At 43.1% G+C, this 15099-nt stretch overlaps 2 protein-coding genes across 3 annotated transcripts; one reads left to right on the forward strand and one right to left on the reverse strand.

The window, feature by feature from the left end:
• Positions 1-3: 3 nt before the first annotated feature.
• On the reverse strand, positions 4-7861 carry TUBB1 (tubulin beta 1 class VI). 2 transcript variants are annotated; one of them, XM_074843399.1, is made up of 4 exons: positions 7801-7861; positions 2577-2685; positions 2276-2386; positions 4-2142 (listed from the first exon to the last, which is right to left on the reverse strand). In XM_074843399.1, the coding sequence occupies exons 3-4, from the start codon at positions 2334-2336 to the stop codon at positions 1070-1072; spliced, it is 1134 nt and encodes a 377-aa protein (XP_074699500.1). In that variant the 5' UTR covers positions 2337-2386; positions 2577-2685; positions 7801-7861; the 3' UTR covers positions 4-1069. The 2 variants fall into 2 exon arrangements, with proteins under 2 accessions (XP_074699500.1, XP_074699499.1); XM_074843398.1 differs by lacking the exon at positions 7801-7861 and adding an exon at positions 4324-4587.
• Positions 7862-8060: 199 nt separating this feature from the next.
• On the forward strand, positions 8061-13552 carry CTSZ (cathepsin Z). Its single transcript, XM_074843108.1, has 6 exons — positions 8061-8261; positions 8770-8933; positions 10750-10929; positions 11568-11718; positions 11976-12138; positions 12605-13552. Exons 1-6 carry the CDS (start codon positions 8116-8118, stop codon positions 12716-12718), a joined length of 918 nt encoding a protein of 305 aa, XP_074699209.1. The 5' UTR covers positions 8061-8115; the 3' UTR covers positions 12719-13552.
• The last annotated feature ends 1547 nt before the right edge of the window (positions 13553-15099 follow it).

The following is a 15099-nucleotide window of genomic DNA, read 5'->3' on the forward strand; positions in this document are numbered from 1 at the left end:
AAGTATAATAAAAAAGCTCAATTTTTTAATGTATTTTAAAGTTAGTCCTTACAAGAATAAACTATGATCTTTGTCTATCAAATAGCTCAAGTATTATTTTATAGAATGCTATATAATTTTTATTTAAAGAATATTATAAATACAGTGTTAAGTAGATGTCTGTGACTGGCAAGAAAGTTTTTTTTTTTCCTGAAGTCAAGATAAGTTTTTGATTTAGTGATTGCCGTTGAACTTAGATCTAACTAGCTGCAAACCATTCTATCCATTTTGCTGTACTGAATGATAGGAAAAAATTTACAGTAGTTAGTACATGGGGGGAAAAAAATACCACACCAAAGCTTTTACACAGTGTTCACAACTTTGTATGCTAATATAACTCAATCTATAGTTTGAAATAGAAACAAACCACACAATGATAATGAATGCAAGCTCTGCAATAATCTAAGCCAGCAATGTGATAGAACTATTAAAGTACTTCAAAAAAAAGTAAGAATGTGCATATTCAGTCTTGCTGCATGTTGTTTCCCCTCCCCCTGTAACTTAAGGAACTGAACTTGTCTGGAGATTCCATCAGTCTGTGGAGTGTGTAATAAAATAGGTACTGCCCTTATAGGCCTTACAGGTGTGCCTGTGCTCCTGAAACAGTAACAAGTTCACAAACACAACACAGACTGTGTTCACCTGAGAATAAATAAATTTGATGCGTTGATAGCATATTTTGCTGTTGCTTATGATCTTGATATATATGCACAGACACAGAGGCTGTATATTACATTCAGTATCTGGTGATTCTAAAAGTGAATACACTTACAAGAAAGGCTGTTACGAGACAACTTGTCTTCGTAGTGGCTCTTTTTTGGGAGAGAATTGGCAATGGTTGTTCAGGAGAGTAAAGCAGAGCTGCCATTAATTTCAAAAGCATTGTATTGTAATATTGGATATATTTTGGCCAGATGCAGAGAAAAAATTCTGAAGGTGTTATTTTTGGTATGCAGATGATGGCTACTGCTTTTTCTTTAGTGAGTGTCAGCAGGCTTGTTAGGGCCATGTTTTGCTATTACCATTGGGTTTACAGTGCTTCCTTTTCTGAGCTGGCTTCCACTTCTACCTCTTCATATTCCTCAACATCTGCAGTGGCATCCTGGTACTGCTGGTACTCGGACACAAGGTCATTGGTGTTACCTTCTGCTTCAGAAAACTCCATCTCATCCATCCCTTCACCAGTATACCAATGGAGAAACGCTTTTCTTCTGAACATAGCTGAGAACTGTTCGGAAACCCTGATGAAGAGCTCCTGAATGGCTGTGTTATTGCCAATAAAGGTAGCGGCCATCTTCAAGCCTCGTGGTGGTATGTCACACACAGCCACTTTGACGTTATTAGGGATCCACTCCACAAAGTAGGAACTATTCTTGGTCTGGACAGCCAGCAACTGCTCATCCACTTCTCGGGTAGACATTCGGCCTCTGAAGATGCATGCCACAGTCAAGTAACGTCCACGACGAGGGTCGCAGGCTGCCATCATGTTGCGCGCATCAAACATTTGTTGAGTAAGCTCTGGCACTGAGAGGGCTCTGTACTGTTGGCTACCTCGAGCTGTCAGCGGAGCAAAGCCTGGCATAAAGAAATGCAGGCGAGGAAAGGGCACCATGTTAACAGCCAGCTTTCTCAGATCTGCGTTCAGTTGACCAGGAAAACGGAGCGAGGTTGTGACGCCGCTCATCGTTAGGGATACTAAGTGGTTGAGGTCGCCATAGGTGGGATTGGTGAGCTTTAAAGTTCTAAAACATATATCGTACAGAGCTTCATTGTCAATGCAAAAGGTTTCATCTGTATTCTCTATTAGCTGATGGATGGAGAGGATGGCATTATATGGCTCTACGACCGTGTCGGATACTTTGGGTGAAGGCACAACACTGAAAGTGTTCATAATCCTGTCGGGATATTCTTCTCTGATCTTGTTGATGAGGAGCGTGCCCATACCTGAGCCTGTGCCACCACCAAGTGAATGGATGAGCTGGAATCCCTGAAGGCAGTCACAGCTCTCACACTCGTTCCTGACCACATCCATGACGTTTTCAATCAGTTCAGCGCCTTCTGTGTAATGGCCCTTGGCCCAGTTGTTTCCAGCACCTGAATTACCTGTAAACAGAATTACAGAAATAACAGCCACAAAGTTAACAATAACATTTTTAAAGGCTATGAAGATGGGAGTTAAAAGGTTGTTTTGGGACAGTTGACTCTAATTAGTTTGCTGACAGGATGCTGTACATACCATGAATAAAATTGTCAGGTCGAAAGAGTGGGCCTATTTTGCTAGACCGTACACTGTCCATCGTACCAGGTTCCAGGTCCACCAAGATAGAACGGGGCACGTATTTATGGGCTAGGACAAAAGAAAATCAATGCAAATAATTATTGTTAGAAGTCAAAGAGACAGGCTTATAATCTACTCTGAAAAAATCTGACCCACCTACAGTGATTTGGGGATTTTTTTTTTTTTAATTACTTATTGTAACCTTCATGTTGGCTCTGCTACTTGCCATGCCAACACCCTATCAGTGCTGAGCACTTACAGTAAGCCTCATTGAAGTACACGCTAATTCGCTCAAGCTGCAGTGACGCATCCCCACGGTAGTTTCCAGCAATGTCAATTCCATGTTCATCACTTATCACCTCCCAGAACTGAAAAAGGAAAGAAAGGTTCAATACACTCAAATTTTGTTTTTTTTCAGGACAATGTGTTCAACACCAGCTCTGCTGCTCTCATGCCTGATGGCACATAAAGTAGGAACTGTGCCTGAAGGGGGGGGGTGTTTTGCCATTTACATATTAGATCAGAGAGGGGCTCCTCTTTTCCCCCCTCCCCAAATAAGTGCAAGAGAAAAGTTTAGTAGACCATTTATGCTGCTTAGCCATCGCCCATGCACTAATAGGTGGAGGCCCTCAATTTGATCTCTTTATAGTAAAGGAAAATTGGTATTAATTTAAATAACACAGGTACTAGTTGGTATGAAGTTAACAAAAAAGTCGGGGGGGGGGGGGGGGGGGATTGGGAGAGTTGTTTTGAAACCTGCCACATACAAGTGGGACTGTGGCATGGCAAAGCTGGCTCAAAGTTGTGTGTGAGCAATGCTTTCCACAAACAGATGTTGGTTCTAAATGTTCTATCTTGACACTCATATGGATGTCTTGTACTGCGGCTCTTATCTAGGCAGCAGCCACAGCAGTCTTAATGTAGACACACCCACTCACTATAATGACCAGGCTATTTTAATTTTAAAGGTCTTCTGGTTTATCGTGCAGTCTCTTTTTGAGTGTACAAATACACCATGCCAACATGTATTAGAGAGTGTGTGTGTGTGTATGTGTGTGTGTGCACTTTTCTACAGGTCTCACTAGACATAAGCAGTTTCCAGGTCAAAGCCAACAGAAAAAGTACAGACCTTTCAACTATCACACTGGCTGCATTCAAACTATCTGGGTCTAACATGACATTCCCTGTCCATCCACAGCTTCATGTGCCAATAAAGGGAATCAAGGTGAGATTTGTGGGAGCAAGAAATGGAGGAAGAACACAACAGAACAACCCTTCAGCTATCATGTGTCTTCAAAGATGTTCCAGCCCCAAATTAACCCAGATACTTTTATTTGACAACTTCCTACTTATCAATAAAAAAAAGATGGACATCACAGGGCAAAAAGCAATGCTTTTTTTTTTTCCCCTCCTGGCACAGAAAGTCAGCAGAGAGTGACTTTTCTCTAAGTAACAGCAAAATACTCCAAATGACACCGCTACCTCTCGCAGGAGGTCCATTAGGCAGGAATCCTTAACTGCACTTTGTGCTACTCTTAGAAAAACCTAACTGGTCACTGATAGCACAGGTCATTCTGTTGACTAATAGAATCCCATATTAATTATTATAATGTGGCAGAGTTATTGCTGTATGGCATCACAACTTTACAGCCCTGGAATTACTGGCTCCTTCACTTGTCCCAGTATTTTGCAGACTAGATTAGTGCCCCTGGGAATAATGAAATTCCCAGCAGGAATGCTCTGGAGCACTTATAATCACTGTGCCATAGTTATTGCAGCTGTTTCATGCACTGACAGGCTTTAATTTAAAGGTTAATGAACCTTTGCATAAGGAGCAAGCCCATCTTATGACTTTAATATCAAAGTAGTCATATTCACTGCTAATGTGCCATGCATCCTATCACTGAGTTAACAAATTGTTCCCTCCAAAAGTCCCCATCCGTTAAGGATGTTTGACCTGCTACCACTGATCGCACTTAATGACCAATATTGAAAAGAGACCTTACCTTAGCTCCAATTTGGTTCCCACACTGGCCAATCTGAAGGTGCACAATTTCACGCATTTTGCGTAGCTTAGACCTGTTGGTGGCTACAACCTAACACAGGTTTCCCAGGTGCAGAACAAGCCCTCTTTCTGGTGCTGTATCAGCTACACCCAGGGCAGCCTGCCCCAAGGGGCCTTTTTATACTACAGGGACTGTCACTCAGCCAGCAAGGGGAGTAGCCAACTCCTCAGACTGCTCATCAAAGCATTTCACAAGGGAAAGTGTCTATTCACTGCCTGTGTACAGCTTACAAGAGCACAGGTACATTCCTGAGTGGCTTGGAAGAGAAAATTGTCACATGCACCCCATTACAATTAATCCCAGCTCTCTGTGCAGCAAACAGTGTGATTCATTAATATCTGTGCACATTGTATTTGTGTTTCATTATTTTATACATAATATATATACAAATATATACACATATAGAGATTATAGCCAAAAATGAATGATCTTAATTTTTTAAGTACATGTGCTTCTGCTGCATAATTTAAATTTTAACATCATATAAGTCATAGAGGACAACATCCATAATAAAAACAATAATAACTTTTGAGCAGCAGCCTCCTATAACCACAACATTCAGTGCATTGCCAGGCAAATTTGCAGTTCACTAACAAGCATCATTCTCAGTGTTTAACTGCACGAAGGAGGGGAACAGGATCAGTAACAAAAAAAACACTTTGTAAAGCATAACTATAACATTGCACTCTCAGTGATATATGTTCCTTTAATAAGAATCCACCTATTTCAGCCAATCTAAAATCTGAATCAACCTGTGACTAACTTGCACAGATGCTCTCTCTCTCTCTTCCTCTCCTGACATTAAGAAATACAGTATTTCTTACATATCTTGTTTTCTTATATCTGAGATGTAGTATTTCAGAACTTGCCAGGAAAATGCTAGAGGTGAACACCCAGTTCCTCTGAAGTTAACTATAATGTTCACTGTGTGAAATATGTCACTGCATTAAAGGAAATGATGCGAGGCTGAGCAAAACATGACACAGTCATGTCCCCTGCTGATAAACAGGACTAATATCACTGAGCAACAGAAACCCAGAATGGACTGTCCTCTGGAAGCCTATAGTAGTTTTATTACATGTCAGGCGACTGTCAGTGCTTTGCAAGTGTTCCTTTTAAGGATAGGAAAAGGAACTATAATTAGGAAAGCACCTTAAATTATTTTGTATAAAAAGATGACAGTGGAAGGACTTGACTCATTGAAAGTAACTACCACTTTATGGGGTGCTAGAGATAAGGAATCTCTGACCTTCCATATTGTTCCAAAAGAAAAATCAGCTTATTCCAGACTTCCCCACCACAGATGACTTCCACTTCTTCCACCAGCAAATGGAGGAACAGACAAAGCTTAGCACAGAAGCACACTGCAAAAAAGGAGCTAGCGAACATTCTGTTATCCTCTGCGAAGCTATGAGCCAGACTTATGAGGGAGCAATAAATGCAAGACCTTAAATTCAGGTAGATTACTTTCATTTCTCTAAAACATAATAGTTTCATCATTTTCCGAAAAATAAGTATTCTCTAAACCGTTCAGTTTACTCAGCAAGACAACATAAGTTAGTCCCATTGTAGGTATTTTCTGCAATGGTAGTGGCTATCTTCTACAATTTCCTAAAACAAAATTCTGGAAAGGTTATTTGGACATTTACTTGGAAAGCACATTTCATTTTATTCATGCACATTTCATATTTATTTTTCCCAACTATGCTTAACTAATAGTGTAATTCTGAGTTGTAGATTCAATTGCTGCATTTGGAATGGGAGTTGCACTGACACTAAATAACTACTACTTAAAATATGCAATGTATTGATCTACAATAGCTACAATTTATGAAGAGGCTGAAGATGCTAATTCACTGTCCAAAAAAATTGGCAAAATAATTTCAGCAATAAATATACTCACTGAGAGCATCTCACAAGCAAAGGAAAAAAAAAAAAAAGGGAAGTGAAAAAAATATGCAATCACTTAACATTGTTTTTTCTCTTGCTAAAAATAGTTCCCTGGAATCATGCACCTCCTCTGAAGCACTTCCTTATAGTCTTATAAATTATGGCACATGACACGAAGTACCTGAGGTGGTTTGTGAAGAGGAGGTGGTTTTGTGCCCCTCTTCCCTCTCCTCCTCAACTGCGTATCTGTGAACCTCCAAGTCTGTCTTTATACCAAACCTGGTATATGAAAAGCCTGTTTCTGTGTAGATTTTGTTTGCAGGCCTGTCATTCCTCAGCTCTGAGAAACCTCAAGCCTGTTAACTGCCCAAGTGCACTTCCCAGGCACAGCCATTGAACATGTGCTATTGCAGATTAGCGCCCTGAGCGTCACCAGAGAAAGAGGAGACGGTGGCGGAAGGGTTGGCTTCGAGGGCCTTTGGCACTGCGGAGATTAGGAGCAGCCTGGCACTGGGCACAGCTGTTACCACCCTGCCCCGCAGTCTATTATCAGGCTGCCCACTGCTTCTATTGCCTTCAGAGTGGGCCCTAGATATCAAAGCCTTGATGCTGGGTGTAAGCTGAGACCACAAACAAGCCAGGTTTTTTCAGCTACTGTTTTTTTTACTTTGTTTCTGTTTTTCTTGGGGGTTTTTTGTTTTGTTTTTTGTTTTTTTTGTTGTTTTTTTTTTTTTTAAATGTGACCACAGTACCCACTAGCAACAAATACACATGTGCAGGGAAGAGTTTGGTCAAAGAGCCAAAAAGGTCGACTGCACAGCAGCCAGGCTCAATTCTCACTCTGCTGTTGCTTTTGCTGCATTGGTTCTCAGTGCCTCAGTTTCTCTATTCATGTGGAGCTAATAAACCTCATGTCTTTTATAGAAAGTGCTGAGAGCTAAGGATGAAAAGCTATGAGGGAAGACCTGGCTGTGGTTTACTAAACCTGTTTACGAAATGTGAAAGCTCTAGCCAACATATGGAAACAAGACTGGTAGTCCACTCATGCAGATACTTAAACCTTCTTCAGGAAAATTAGCAAACTACTTTTTACTATTGTCTAAATCTTGTAGCAGATAATAAAGAATCTTCAAATGTCCTGAACCCTAAAGAATAGCCTAAAAAACAGACACAGGCCTGCATTCTTTTGTAAATTGTAGTATAAAAGGCCTCGAGACTTGGGACTAGCAAAAGAACCCAACCCAACCCAACCAAAAGCCCAGCCTGCTGCTCTATGCAATCACGCAGTTGCTGGGCACAGTCTTACCCAACGCTGGTGTGTGAGGCCAAAGGTAAAGAAACCTGTAAGCCAGCCCCAGGGGGGCTGCATCGCTCCCACATACAAGTACCCTTGTCACAAACCCCCTGTTGACAGCAACTGCGTATATCGACTCACCACAATATTTTAACAGCTTTTTTTTTTGGGGGGGGGGGGGAATATATGCTCAAAATTGCTTCATTTTTGAGCACGTGAGATGGAGACTTCACCCGGAGGCACCAGTGGGGCCCTGGACGGGGCCATCTCAGGTGTTTGTTCCTTACCCCCCGAATTCCTGAGACACCCTTGGGAAGGTCTCAGCGACGTACCCGCTGTACCTGCCCTGGGCGCAGCGCCCATCAGAACCCGCTGATCAACACGCAGTAAGGGACACCCAGGGGAGGCTCCGCGCTCCCGCCCGCCGCAGGTGAACACGCAGCGCCCGGCCCGGCCCGCCCCGCCCCCGGGGCCTCCCCCTGCCGCCTCCCCCCGCCCTTAAACGCCGGCGCCGGGGCCGCGCTGTGGAGGACGGTGCTGCCGCCAGCATGGCCGGGCTGCCCCGGCCCCTCGCGTCCCTCCTCTTCCTCCTGCTGCTCTGGGGCTGCCTCTGCCCGCCCGCCCGCGCCGGCCTTTACTTCAGGGAGGGGCAGCGCTGCTACAAGCCGGCCCCGCGCAAGGCTCCCGGGCTGAGGTGAGGGTCGCCCCCACCGCCCCGTCCCTCACGGGGCCGCCTCCCCCCGGGCCCCTCCAAGCGGCCTCACGGAGGGGGGTGAGGGGGCGGCGGCGGCAGGGGGCTGGGCAGGCTCAGCCGCAACGCCCGCCTGCTCGGGGGCTTCGCAAACCCGGCATCGCCCGGTACCGGGGGGGGGCACCCGGGGCAGGCAGCACGGGTCCCCCGCTGCCCATGGAGGGGGGGGGGGGGGGTCCGGGCCCGCAGGGCTCGGGGGGTGGATTTCGAGGGGGGAATCCCAGGGTGTGTGTGTGGGGGGGTGTCGGGGGTCTCTGCGGGGCGCGGTGGCGGTCACGGGACCGCGCGGGCAGGGAGCGGTCACGCTGCCCCCTGTCACGTGACCCGCGCGGCCTCGTTACGAAACGGCCCGAAAGCTGTGATTTTTAAAAATGCCCAGCCCCTCCCCGTTTGGCTGAAAACAGAGGCCCGTGCAGCAAGGCAGCTCGTTGTTGTCTGTGCCCCCGCGCAGGAGCTACCCCCGCCCGCACGAGTACCTGGACGTGTCCGCGCTGCCCGCGAGCTGGGACTGGAGGGACGTGAACGGCGTCAACTACGCCAGCGCCACGCGGAACCAGCACATCCCCCAGTACTGCGGGTCCTGCTGGGCCCACGGCAGCACCAGCGCCTTCGCAGGTAGGCAGGGCGGGGGGCTGCCTGCCCCCCCCCCCCCCCCCCCTGATTTGTGGGTTTTGGGAAGCGGAGGAAGCGCTGTCGCCAGTCTACAAAATAGCTGGTGTGAAGGCGAGGCGCCAAATCACGGGCTAATACAGCAAAAACCGGGGCTGACACGTCTGTGAATGCCCTGGAGACAGGGGGAATTCCCAAGCTGAAGGCGAGGGGGTTTGATTTTAATAGAGAGAGCAATCAGCATGAGGCTGTCCACGCCCTCTCAAAACAGTGTGAGGGGGAACACAGGGTTGGTTAAACAGCTGTTTGCAGAGGGGCTGCATTCACTGCTGCTGCCAAATGGTGTTTAGGGCCTGGGGTAAGAAGTGGAGTTTCTGCCCTCTTCTTGGAGGTGTGGTGATGGCAGCAGCAGATGCGAAAGCAGTTATCAAATCTCCTTCCCTTTTCTGGTACCTCAGCCTGCTGCACTACATCTGCAGCAGCCAGGGGCTGCTCCAGCTGTGCTGGATAAGAGGAAACGAAAGAAGTTGCCTCACCGAAGTTGCCTCGCCTCTTGTGGGAAGGGCCCGCAGGGTATTGGCTTCGAGAGCCCTGCCACTGAAATGAAATGACTACCACAGCATACAGACAAATCCTGTTTCAGCAGATACCTATCAGCCTTTTTCTTGGGAAAAGGGAAGTAGGGGTTTGCTTCAGCTGGAGAAATATTTTCTCCAGAGAGAATACATGATGATTTGCATGCAACAGTAACATGCTGCAGAAGTACTGTTTGTACAGGGAGGCTATAAGAGGATTAACTGTGAAGGAGAAATAGAGGAAATTGTGCAGAAATGGGAAGACAGCGCAGATGTGAGCAGACAGCAGGAATCATGAAGGATCCGTCCTTAAGCAGATAAAGACATGTATGGACCCTGCCATGACGTAGTGAAATACTAGGACAGATAAAACACAGCAACTTCATAATTAGGTAACTTTGGTTAAAACTTAATTGTATACATAGGTATGCCAGTATGTGCATAACTATAAGTTTTTTAAAAATCAGTATTTTTTTCTTAACTCCTGTGAATAGTTAAAACATTCGTTCCTTCTTTTGTTGCTAGAAGACAAGGCTGGGATAATGCCTCCCAGTTCTGTCAAGTATAGATGAATGTTGTTAGTACTAATGGGATTAAAAGTACTACAGTGGCATCAGTTAAGACTGTTAATGCACTGTGAGGAGCAGTTTATAAATACTCACTGGGAAGGTTTTCTGTCAGGTAGGCTAGTTGTTTCTGACAAAATAAGGCAGCAGGGTGGTGATGCCTGTCTGAGATGCAGGGTAACAGTGAGATGTTGACATAACAGTGAGGATATACTTCTGAAAGCTTTTCCCTGCTTTAAGTTTGTGAAGACTGTCTCAGAGCCAGAGACCAGGGCTGCATGGGTTTATGCATAAATCTTTACTCCTGTAAAAGAGGCTAGTGAGAGCTGGTTTTATGAGGTGTGTTTGAAAACTCTTTGCTGTCAAAGCCAGGAAACAGATCTGGAAGTTTTCAGAAGCTGTAAGTTGAATTAAAAGATGTCTAGGGCACTTCAAGGCTTTAAACAGATCTTACTCATCTGCATGTTTCTGCTGAGTTTTTAATGGAAAAAACTTCTAATGGAAACCCACAATAATAACTCAGCCTGCTGGTTTGAGTTAGGTCACGCTATGTGCCTCACTGTCGACAGAGGCTTTTCCAACCACAAGTACTGTAGCCTGAAGTTACAGGTTCAATGAAGGAGACACAGTTTTAACACTAGTTGCAATGTGTAGACAAAACCCAATCTCGTATCCTTACAGATCGAATCAACATAAAGAGAAAAGGTGCATGGCCTTCTGCCTACCTCTCTGTTCAGAATGTGATTGATTGTGCTGAGGCAGGATCCTGTGAAGGTGGAGACCACTCAGGTGTTTGGAAGTACGCCCATGACCATGGCATTCCAGATGAGACCTGCAACAACTACCAAGCTAAGGATCAAAGTACGATACCTATTTGCTTTCCTGTAAGGCTTCATCCCAGGTTTAGTGGATCTTAATATATATATAAAGAAAAGATAGTTTCTTGGGTTTTCAATGTACTGGTTCCTGCCTTTCAGTGTAGTACCTGCTGTTTGACTGACAGAGCAGGTTTTCTGTACAGGCCTGCATGTCTGTCTCTTTACTTTAGACAGATAGCGTAGCATTAAATCACGCCCAGACAAGTTTGCACAGCTAAAATGTTTTAACTTAATCTCTTGAGTCTGTGATATACAATCTCTAATGTATGAAATATTTACAAGTATCACCTCAAGCTAAACAAAGCAGAAGTGTAACCTTTGTCTGGTCATGTATGACTGGAATAGTTTCTGTATCTACACAGAAGCACATCTGAAACACTTCCTCATCAAAGCACTTACGCCTATGAAGTAAAGAATAGTAACTAGTGATTGTAGGGACTTTAAACTTCTGGTTTCCAGAAAGGAATTTAATTCACCAGAGAGTATATATTAGTAATTACTCTTAAGTTATTAACATCTGCCTCAAATCAGTTAAAAGAAAAAAAAAGCTTAGCATCATATCATTAATTCAGTTGAAGAAAAGCGTTCTCTTGCAGTGACAATCTCACTTTTGTTTTGTAGAGTGCAAGAAGTTTAACCAGTGTGGAACTTGTGTCACTTTTGGAGAATGCCATGTAATAAAGAACTACACCCTCTGGAAAGTTGCTGACTATGGGTCTGTCAGTGGAAGAGAAAAAATGATGGCAGAAATCTATATTAATGGACCAATTAGGTAAAAGTAATAATCTCGAATGGTAAAAAATGTTTGCTAGCAATTTTGGGATTGAAATACTTGAAATTCAGTCTAATGACTGAAATGTACTTTTCCACTCTAGCATAAGTTAGCAGCTCTGCACTAATATGCAGACTTTAGCTTGTTTGTAGATAAATTGAGCTCTGAAGCCAAAACGCAAGAAAAACGATTGGTTTTTAGTCAGGCCCCTGTCCTGATCCCCTTGTATGAAAAATGCTTTCTCTGTTTTATTACAGCTGTGGCATAATGGCTACTGAAAAGTTGGATGCTTACACTGGAGGACTTTATACAGAGTACAACCCCTCGCCTGTGGTGAATCACATCGTATCTGTGGCTGGCTGGGGTGTAGAAAATGGAACAGAATACTGGATTGTTCGTAACTCATGGGGTGAACCCTGGGTAAGGAAACAAACACGTTTGCAGAATGACTTTAGAGGAAATGTAGGGGGTTTTCACTTGCAAACAGGAAGTTAGCCTGTGGACCGGAAAAGTAAAACTTTCTTTGAACTAGACTCGCAATTAAAAAATTAAACCAAACTAATCTGAAGATAAGGATATTCAGCCAAGGTTACATGAGTAACGTCAACTCAATCCCAAATACTATCACTTCCATGGACATGCAGCTCCTGTTACTACTGTTAGTTGTAAGCAAAAATCAAGTCACATACCTGGAATAGATGAGAGGGATGTAAATTCACCAAAACAGTTTTCCCCTTTAAACCCAGTGCCCTGTGAACCCAGTGTTCATCTGAGTGAATTCTTAGATTCACTTAAATCATTCATATTTGGAAACAGACCAGACTCAATAGCATACATTTTCTATAGTTATGTTTTCCAATTCACAATGCAAATTAACTCTTTACAGGGTGAAAGAGGGTGGCTGAGAATTGTGACAAGTGCGTATAAAGGTGGAAGAGGAGCACAGTTCAATCTGGCTATTGAAGAGGACTGTGCGTATGGAGATGCTGTACTTCCTTGATTCTATATTGTACATCTTTCTGTTTAGGAACTACTTTGTTTGGAAGCTTCCCAGCACAACCTTCTCCTGTTAAACAGTAGTCTAAAACTCTTTCACGGTTCAACACAATTAGGCGGTTCTGCAAAATTAGTCCAGAGAGCAACACACAATGTCTTCAAAGTAAAATAAATACAGAGCTGCCTTTAGATAATTATTTACAATTTAAGTAATTTACCCATGAAAAAGTGGTCTGCCTTGGTGCACAGTATTTAAATCATATTGACTTAATCACAGAAACTGTGTATGTAAATCTCTGTATATTTTTTAAATACAAATTATGTAGACATACTGGGAAGGAAAAAGTATACTCAATATTTGGGTCTAGAGCTTATATTAAATTCTCTGACAGTATTGAGCAAATATCTCAGTGGTGCAGATGAAAAAACAAAGCTAAGTCTGGATATGATTTATTCAAAAACTAACAACTCCTCTGCTTCCAATCCTGGTGAAACAATGTTGTTGGAAGTCTCATGTAATGCAGTTGCTTTTATGCAACTAAAATGATACAACAGGAATTACTTTCATCAAAAGACAAAGTCTAAACACTTAGTTATTTAATTAGTCTTGTCTTTGCTCAAATTCCTTGCTTTAATAGGTGATTGGCTATGCTATTTTTCTCCTAAAGAGGCAAAGCATAAATTACCACAACCCTGACCTCTTCACTAACTTGAAGAAAGGTAGTGAATTCTTTTCCTTAGTAACTGGCTCAGTTTTAAGTGGCAAATCAGTGCCATATCAAATGTTACTAACTGGCCTTGTTAATTGCACTTAATAAACAGACTTTCTCTTACATGACTGTATGTGTATTATGAGAGCTTATTAATACATGTTCTAGTGTTGTACCTAATAAGCAGTCTCATGAGGCAGACCAGCTACCCAAAGCTTACCCAGCTTTTACTGGACTTCTTCTTGCAGAAGAGCTGGTTGACAATACAGTCTATACAGCAACTATGATAGTTCAAGTTAAATTATGCTACCTTTACCCACACTTGAGATTAAGATATAAGCTATAAAAGGAAGCATCCAACTTAAGCAAGGGAGAGAAGAAACATTCAGATGTTGTAGAACACCAATTTTAGGTGTCAAATCACCAAAACCTACCCTAAACCAACCTCTGAATTATGCCTCACTCAAACCTGTGAGTTAAAGCTTTTTAGTGGTACAGAAGAAAAAACATCTTTTCAGAAACTGTCTCTATTACCTGCTACCTTCCAGTTGGCAGTTTCTGCAACTTAGCTTGGTTTTATCTGTGAAAGAAAGGAGTCTGCTCCTAATCAGGAGATAGGTTTGGCAGAACAGTGAATATCCATAAAAGAATACGACTGCTAGTGTCTAGGGTGATGGTGAGGTGGCTGTGCTATTCTGATCATTTATGTGTCAAACAGCACAGCTTTTAGTATTGTGACAATAAGGACAGTTTTAGACCTGAGGTTAGGTCATATTCTAGGAGACTTCAAAGATTGCTTTTCTGGTTGATGTGGGCCTAATTTTGGCTTCCTACATAGAAGAATCATACTCTTAATGATTGTTTTATCATCTCTCTCATCCACCGTTCATCTCTTAAGCATGCAAGACAATAATACACATTTAAATCTAGGCAGAAGACAATTCCATCTGTCTCCTTGGCTTTGCTTTACCATAGCAAAATGACTCCATAGTGCCAATAAGGATTAATTCTGCTAAGCTGCTGTAACTTAAGTTCCACTGAGATATGAATCTGGTAGTAGTATGAAACTGATCATCATGGAAGTTTTTACTAGTTAAAAAGTCATCTACAAGGACAGGTGCAGAGGAGCTTATGTGTTTAGAGGAAGCAATACCAAGCTTGAACACAGAGGAGAGCAAAAGGAGACCTTGTTTAAACAGCTGGCAGATTTGCAGTGGACACAGGAACAAACTGCTCTTACCACTAAAAGATGATACAAGGATACATCCTAAAATGAAGCTCTGTAGGGTGAATTATTTCTGTAGTTAATTCCACAAAGAAAGGAAGTCAGGGGCTACAAAAAGCCAAATATGTATGCTAATTTTACTTAAAATATTACAAAAAATAAGTCTCATGCAAGTTTGAGTGGCGGGAGTTAGCTGGAATGCCAGTACATCTATTCAAAGATATGCAAAGAAGTTCAGAACAGCTGCTGCAGAAGCAAGTTTGGCCTGTTTCAGGCTGTGCTTTAAGTTGATTAGAGCACTGTGAGTGGTACTAGGGTACGCTCAGTCATGTATGCTGAGAAGAGGGAGGATGCACTCATTTTTGTAAGGAGTTAAGAATCTATACAATTGGTTGCTGTCTCAAGAATTATCATAGTGGCTTAGAGTTCCCATTCATGAGTCACTGACAC

The sequence above is a fragment of the Strix aluco genome, chromosome 17, assembly GCF_031877795.1.
Source record: "Strix aluco isolate bStrAlu1 chromosome 17, bStrAlu1.hap1, whole genome shotgun sequence".
Lineage (NCBI taxonomy): Eukaryota > Metazoa > Chordata > Aves > Strigiformes > Strigidae > Strix > Strix aluco.